The 8,312-nt window shown below is 36.3% G+C and overlaps 1 protein-coding gene across 1 annotated transcript; it reads left to right on the forward strand.

The window, feature by feature from the left end:
* The first annotated feature begins 816 nt into the window (after positions 1-816).
* LOC111792115 (potassium channel SKOR) lies at positions 817-7,778 on the forward strand. The gene is made up of 14 exons (XM_087122503.1): positions 817-1,012; positions 1,190-1,482; positions 3,048-3,272; positions 3,387-3,450; positions 3,540-3,879; positions 4,060-4,355; positions 4,467-4,547; positions 4,640-4,738; positions 5,380-5,601; positions 5,680-5,868; positions 5,946-6,021; positions 6,101-6,395; positions 6,497-6,618; positions 7,418-7,778. The coding sequence occupies exons 2-14, from the start codon at positions 1,262-1,264 to the stop codon at positions 7,657-7,659; spliced, it is 2,472 nt and encodes an 823-aa protein (XP_086978629.1). The 5' UTR covers positions 817-1,012; positions 1,190-1,261; the 3' UTR covers positions 7,660-7,778.
* Positions 7,779-8,312: the final 534 nt, after the last annotated feature.

An 8,312-nucleotide genomic window follows, 5' to 3' on the forward strand; every position in this document is an offset into this window, starting at 1 on the left:
GTCTTCATATTCCATATAAAGTACGACCAATTTAAATTATATGTGTATTTCTATATGTGTATTTCTTTGTCTTCATTTACCTTATATAAGGTACGGCCAATTTAAATTAATATCATCTATCAGAATCTAAGAATCTAAGACAGTGTCATATATATATTTCTTTGTCTTCATATACCACATAAGGTAGCATTAACGAATTTTCAATTCCTTTTATGTTATATTTTCTAACTCTTTATTTAATATTAACAAATAAATAACTATTAAAAATTAAATTGAATACATTGTGTCCGGATATTTTATCTATCTCTCCAGGGAAAATGTCCGTGGAGAACAGGAAAGCGTGTGAAGTAGGCGTCTCATTGCTGCGCTCAGCCCCGGTTCCTTGTCTCACTGCTTGCTTCGCGCCTCTTCTCGTTTTCGTTGCTGCGCTCCTCTCCCTCCCAGCCACTAACAGCTGCATAGGAAATCAAAGAAATTCTATCCTCCCCCGTACCTCTGGGCTACTTCACTGCTCAGCTGGCGAAGAGTGCTAAATGGAAGGATCTTATCAACGTCCATGAATGATAAATCATAAATAATTACTATTGATTAACAAAAAGATTAAAATATTTATTTTTCTAGAAAATAAAAGCCAATATGTATTTTTTAAAAAATAAATAGCAAAATATAATGAGAATGGATTGGCGATTATAATAATAGGAAAAAATGTACCCTAATCGTAGCTATAAATTCCTAGCCCCAGTGGTCGCCAAGATGTCGATCACTTCGTTACGAATATTTCAAACAAAAAAATAAAATAAAATAATAATGATAATCTCTTTCTTCTTCATTTTATCCGATTTCCTCTTTTAATTTCTGCATTTTTTCTTTCCCGCTTCAGCCGCAAGGATCTCCGTGAAAATCTGAACTGCGTCTCTCCATTTTTCCAAAAAATTTCTCCTCGTTTTCCTCGTGATTCCATCTGTACAGACAATTTAAAGCTCTGAAGCTTTAAAGCGATCGAATCTGCACGGTTTGCTTCTTTCAACTTCATCTCTATTTCGTTTCGTAATCCATGAACATCTCAACATCATTCACGAACCTTCTAGCTGAACATTCAAGTTCAGCGATTAATTTCGCCGTTTTTTCCTTTTCATTTTATTCTAGATTTAGATCTTCAACGTTTCACCTGTTCGAGCAAATGATGCAGGGAGAGCAACGAGTTGCGATTCCGGTCAAGTGAATCGGCGATTTTCTATGTGTTGAGGAGGCTGAGACGATAATGACCGGAATCGGCGGAAGAGAGGAGAATGGAATCCGCCGGGCGGATTCCAATGAGGAGGAGTATCAGGTGGAGAGCGTTCGTGATCGGATTTCATCGTCGCGAGGGAGTCGATTTAATCTGATTCAGAAACAGTTTAGACTTGAGCCGACTCGCAGACGATTTAGCCGCGAAAATCTCATCAATGGCATTAAATGCCTCGTTATTCTCCCTGACAGCAGGTACGTCCGCTTTTCTCGAACCGCAGATTTTGATAACTGATTTTTAGTTTTGTTAAACGCTGCGATTTGGCCTGAATGCGACTCTCCCCTCCATGAATCTCCGTATACCAGAAATCGCCATCGTCGGAAAACCGCTTCCAGTTTCAATGCGAATTAATTTGTTTTCTAAGTTATTTTAATTTATTTATATTTTGTACAGCTGATTAACTTACAAATATATGATTAATAGGTTTTTAAATCTGAAAAATAAGTTTTTAAACCTTTCCAATTAGATTAAACTTTAAAAATATTTATTTAATTTCTAGATAAATTTTCAACATATTCAATATTTATTTAAATAATAAAGAGTATTAAACAAATTTTAATTCTATATAACTAGTAGCTATTTTTTTTTTTAATTTCACTAATTAACTAATTAACACAATATTTCTTTAATAACCTATTAAATATAAAATTAGAAGAAAATTACTTTCGGTACATATTTTAAAAAATAAAGATATATAATTTTTAGAAAAAAAAAATTATTTGTTTTGGCAGACAATTTTTACGGTGGTAATTAGTTTTCACACACGTGGCGGTGGAAGCAGTAAAAACGATCAAATTTATTTGTGTGGTCGGCCGGGAAAAGACCAGTGATGGATTTTAATGAAGAAATATATTTTGAGATTTTAAATCAATACGGTCGCATTAAATTAGTATATGGTTGTGTTGTCACTTTCCTCACACATCACATGTATAAGCGCTGCACCAGATTTTAGGAGTAATTTTTGGGTTTTCTTTTGAATCATATTTATCTTGCCGTATGCGGTTATTTTATTATACCATTCTATACTAATATAACCATCTTAGATCTGAAATAGTTACTCAATTACCTTATTTGTGGGTGTCTTGTAGATCTGACCTGGGATTTTTTACTTTTTTTTTTTTTTTTTTTTAATTTTAAATTAAAGAATAATTTTTCAGCTGATTTTGAATATTTAGTTATTTGTTCGCATTTTGTTCTTCTTAATGTACTTTTTGCCTTTTGTCCCTCTTTTTTAGATTTTGGGGATTTTATTTATGGGTATCTTTTGAATTTTTTTTGTGGCTTTTTTTCCTTTTTGGGGGAAATTAAGATTTCGTTTAGGAAAATTGAGTAAACAGTTCATTATGAATAGGTCAACTTTTGTGGGCTTTTTGATATAAGATAAGTGGAAATTGTCGCATTTAGATAGCTTTTTAATTGGTAGACGTGTAGTGGAAGAACATACAAATTTTGGTTTTGAAACTTAAAAGGAAGAACATGGGTGGGTGGAGCCTTCTGGATTTCATCCCATTTGAAGAACACGTGGATGTTCTTGAGAGTAATCAAACAAACTTTTTATTTATTTATTTAAAATACTGTTTTGGGATTTGACTTTCATAAATTGTATCTTATTATTGATGTAGACACTAAATTTAAATATGATATTGAAAGATCTATTTCATAGACGATTTAAATATGAAAAATAAATGTTGTGAATTTATTTATTTTTTAAACGCAAAAAATGAAGTGTTTAGTGACATGGTGTGCAAATGAAATGCAGATGGTATAGGGCGTGGACGAAGTTCATACTGATATGGGCAATCTATTCCTCCTTCTTCACACCCATGGAATTTGGATTCTTCAGGGGATTACCAGAGAATCTATTTATACTCGACATTGTTGGGCAGCTTGCTTTCCTCCTTGACATTGTTTTCCAGTTCTTCGTTGCCTACAGAGACAGCCAGACATACCGAATGGTCTATAAGCGCACTCCAATAGCCCTCAAGTCAGTTTCCTTTCCTTCCCATTTCTTCCTTTTTCATTTCCATTAGCTCACTGTTCTTGGGTCTGTATTATGATCTCTTCTGGATTAATACTCACTGTTTGACTGCTCAAATAGGTACTTGAAATCCACTTTTGTCACTGATTTGCTTAGCTGTATGCCCTGGGATATCATTTATAAGGTGACCCTCTATGGAAGCATTCCATTAATTTTAAGATTCTTTTATGAGTCATTCTTGTTTTTAACAATTTTATACGTCTGTTTGAACAGGTTTGTGGGAAGAGAGAGGAGGTGAGATATCTCCTATGGATTAGGCTATTCCGAGTGCGAAAAGTCACAGATTTTTTTCAGACGTTGGAGAAGGATATACGTATTAATTATATGTTCACTAGAATTTTCAAGCTCCTTGTTGTTGAACTTTACTGCACACACACTGCAGCCTGCATCTTTTACTATTTGGCAACTACTCTTCCTGCTTCTCAAGAAGGGTACACATGGATTGGAAGCTTGAAATTGGGAGACTATAGTTACTCACGTTTCAGAGATATTGATTTGTGGAAACGCTACACCACCTCTTTATATTTTGCTATTGTCACCATGGCCACTGTTGGTAAGTACCTTCTACACATCTTAAATGATTATATAGTTTTCCTGTTATCTCAAAAATTGTTGATGCATATTCTGTTTATCTGAAATGATTATAGTTTCCTGTTTTGTTGGTTATTTGCTTGAATTTGGAAGTGAAATTCTCCACATTGAACTTCTCTTTTTATTATTTGTGTGTGAACAGGTTACGGAGATATACATGCAGTCAACTTGAGGGAAATGATATTCATAATGATTTATGTGTCATTTGACATGGTTCTCGGCGCTTACTTGATTGGTAACATGACTGCTTTGATTGTAAAAGGATCCAAGACGGTGAAATTCAGAGATAAAATGACAGATGTAATGAAATACATGAACAGGAATAGACTTAGCAGGGAAATCCGTGATCAGATTAAAGGTCACTTACGTTTACAGTATGAAAGTAGTTACACTGAGGCTACTGTTCTACAGGACATCCCAATATCAATCCGTGCTAAGGTACATAATTTAGTTTAAACGTAATATGCATATCAGGGTTGGCTTTCTATTTTTTCTTCATTGCATTAATGTGCACCGATTGCTAGCATGACGGTATTTCACTTCGTGCAGATTTCCCAAACATTATACTTGCCTTATGTTCAGAATGTTTCTCTCTTTAGAGGGTGTTCTCCAGAATTCATCAATCAAATAGTAAGCATGTTATTTGCTAGTTTGTTGCTGATGATCAATTCTTTCAAGAAATTGTTAAAAATATTCATGTTATTTCTTTGGTTCCCTTGTAGGTTATTAAACTCCATGAAGAGTTTTTTCTCCCTGGAGAGGTGATAATGGAGCAAGGAAATGTGGTAGATCAACTTTATTTTGTCTGTCATGGTGAGCTGGTATGAACCCACTTGTCTTTTTTCTTTAAAAATTCTGCACCCACCCCTGACTCAAAATGAGTCCACGTATGATTTATTATCTGTAACAGTCCAAGCCCACTGCTAGCAGATATTATCCTTTTTGGACTTTTCCTCAAGGTTTTTAAAACACGTTTGCTAGAGAGAAGTTTCCACATGCTTATAAAGAATGCTACATTCTTCTCTCCAACCGACACCTCCTTTGGGGACCAGCGTCCTTGCTGACACTCGTTCTCTTCTCCTATCGATGTGGACTCCCCCAATCTACCTCCCTTCGGAGCCAGCGTCCTTGCTGGCACACCACCTTGTGTCCACCCTTCTTCAGGGCTCATCCTCCTCACTGGCACATCGCCTAGTATTTGGCTCTTATACCATTTGTAACGGCCCAAGCCTACCGCTAGTAGATATTGTCCTCTTTGGGCTTTCCCTTTCGAGCTTTCCCTCGAGGTTTCTAAAACGCGACTACTAGCGAGAGGTTTCCGCACCCTTATAAAGAATGCTTTATTCTCCTCCCCAACTGACGTGAGATCTCACATTATCTAGCAAAATTTTCCAGCATTTGTGTTTTCTTTATGAAGTTTTGGCTCTCGATATGCCTGAATGAAATAACCATATTTCTGCAGGAGGAATTGGGCATAGGACAAGATGGTTCAGAAGAGACCATATCTTTACTGCAACCCAATAGCTCTTTTGGAGAGATTTCAATTCTTTGCAATATTCCTCAACCCTATACAGTTCGAGTGTGTGAATTATGTAGGCTCTTGCGCCTTGATAAACAGTCCTTTACAAATATCCTCGACATATACTTTTACGACGGGAGGAAAATCTTGAACAACCTTCTAGAGGTAACACATTTCACTATTAACTTCAAGAACTTCAGTTAGAACGCATCTGTAACACAACTAAGGATTCCATACTTGTAGGGAAAGGAATCAAACCTTCGAGTTAAGCAATTGGAATCTGATATCTCATTTCATATTGGAAAACAAGAAGCTGAACTTGCTCTCAAGGTGAACAGTGCAGCATATCATGGAGATTTATACCAATTAAAAGGTCTTGTTCGAGCTGGAGCTGATCCAAACAAGACAGATTATGATGGAAGATCGCCATTGGTATGGAGCAGACTCCCAGACCTTTTATTATATGATATTGAATTACTTTGGCTAAACAATTAGTTGTTTTTCCACAGCATCTTGCAGCATCCAGAGGATTCGAGGATATTGTTGGTTTCCTAATACAGGAAGGAGTAAACATTGACCTTAAAGGTTAATTATACAGCAGAGTACAAGTTTTGAGGTTTCTACATCTCTTTTACCTTATTGATGTTCTCTGGCCTTTTCCCAGATAACTTTGGCAATACTCCATTAATGGAAGCCGTCAAGAACGGAAATGATCAAGTTGCTGTTTTGCTTTCTAAACAAGGAGCTTCATTGAAGGTTGAAAATGCTGGTAGCTTCCTCTGTATAGCAGTTTCAAGGGGCGATTCAGATCTTCTCAAGAGATTATTGTGCTATGGTATTGACCCCAACTCCAAAGACTACGATTTTCGAACACCATTACATGTAGCTGCTTCAGAAGGGCTGCATTTGATGGCAAAGTTGCTTTTAGAATCAGGGGCTAGTGTTTTCTCAAAGGACAGGTATTCATATATTTTGTAAGCTTATGGAAAAGCATTTGGTTCATTTGTTTCCATATTGTATCAACAATTTCATCGTCAGTGTGATCATTTCTGTACTGTAGATGGGGAAACACCCCGCTTGATGAAGGCCGGATTTGTGGAAACAAGAACTTGCTCAAGCTCTTGGAAGAGGCAGAAGCTACTCAGTTGTCAGAAACCCCTTATTCCTCTCGAGAATTCCCAGGTATTCATCAGACCTATTCTCTTCTCTATCTCTATTTCATCAGTATTCTGCACAAGTCATAAGCAAATTGATATTCATTTTACTTATGGTACGTTGGGTTAGGAATCACGACTCTCCACAATGATAGATATTCTCCACTTTGAGCATGAGCTCTCATGGCTTTGCTTTTGATTTCTCCAAAAGGTCTCATGCCAATAGAGATGTATTCCTTACTGTAAACCCATGATCAACTCCTTAATTAGCCGATGTGGGACTCCTCTCCCAACAATCCTCAACAATCCTCCCTTCGAACAAAGTACACCATAGAGTCTACTCTGAGATCTATGGAGCCCTCAAACAGCCTCCCCTTAATCAAGGCTCGACTCCTTTTCTCTGGAGCACTCGAACAAAGTACACCCTTTGTTCGACACTTGAGTCACTTTTGACTACACCTTCGAGACTCACAACTTCTTTATTTGACATTTGAGGATTCTATTGATATGGTTAAGTTAAGGGCATGACTCTGATACCATGTTATGAATCACAAACCTCCACAATTGTAAATGATATTGTCCACTTTGAGCATAAGCTCTCATGGTTTTGCTTTTGGTTTCCCTAAAAGGCCTCATATCAATGGAGATGTATTCCTTACTTATAAATTCATGATCAACCCCTTAATTAGTCGATGTGAGACTCCTCTCCCAACCATCCTCAACATGTTGAATATGATTTCAGAGAACACATGGTCCAGTTTTAATTTTGATTGATTCCGAAAGGAAAGAGAAGGATTGTTTTCAATGAACATTTGTTATTTTTACAGCAAAAAAACACTCAAAGAAATGTACAGTGTTCCCCTTCCACCCATGGAATCGTGAAGAAAACAAGAGACCTGGAATAGTGTTATGGGTTCCACTCACTATGGAAGAGCTAATCGAAGTAGCATCAGATCAGCTACAAATTTCAGACAAATGTTGTATATTATCAGAAGATGGAGGTAAAATTCATGATGTTCATATGATTGATGAATGCCAAAAGCTCTATCTTGCTCCTGAAACTCATTAGAGAGTTGGGGCAATTGGCTATTGTTGTGTGCAATCAATAAATTTTTGGTTTCCCATTCTTCCGCTTGGCATGTGTAAATGTAATGTTTGATGAATAAAAAAGTAGATCATTTTGATGCCCTTCCAAACTCATCTTTACCCATTTCAGTAATTTGAATCGAACCAAACCATTCAATTTTTGAGTTTATTTTTCAAAATTGTTTCAGTTTGGTCAAATTATACTTATTCGACAGCAAAGAATAACTGAAAACAAAGGGAACCACAGGAGCCTTTTGAAAATATAAAGTGGTTATCCAATGGGAAAAAATATGTAAAGATGCTTCTCAAAGAAAAAGTAGAAGTAAAACTTTATTTTGATTATAAATTTGAGATCAAAAGATTTAAGAAAACAAACATTATTGCATTTAGAAAATCATTAGGTTTTTCGACCATTATTTCATTATTAATTATTAAGTCGATGATTGATATCATATGGGATCGACATATATACGGTAACGGCCCAGATCCACCGCTAGCAATTTTCTTCCCCTAAAGGCTTTAAAACGCGTCTGCTAGGGGAAGGTTTCCACACCCTTATGAATGGTGGTTTGTTCTCTTCCCCAACCAACGTGGGACATCACAATCCATTGGAGAAAGGAAAGAGTGTCAGCGAGC

The sequence above is a fragment of the Cucurbita pepo genome, chromosome 1, assembly GCF_057944985.1.
Source record: "Cucurbita pepo subsp. pepo isolate OVF chromosome 1, ASM5794498v1, whole genome shotgun sequence".
NCBI classification, from domain to species: domain Eukaryota; kingdom Viridiplantae; phylum Streptophyta; class Magnoliopsida; order Cucurbitales; family Cucurbitaceae; genus Cucurbita; species Cucurbita pepo.

Bases quoted from the DNA above. Each gene is read 5' to 3' on its own strand.
- LOC111792115 (XM_087122503.1), top strand. From the start codon at position 1,262: ATGACCGGAATCGGCGGAAGAGAGGAGAATGGAATCCGCCGGGCGGAT. The intron at 4,548-4,639 runs GTAAGCATGTTA...GTTCCCTTGTAG, and splicing joins CAGAATTCATCAATCAAATA to GTTATTAAACTCCATGAAGA. The intron at 5,602-5,679 runs GTAACACATTTC...CCATACTTGTAG, and splicing joins TCTTGAACAACCTTCTAGAG to GGAAAGGAATCAAACCTTCG.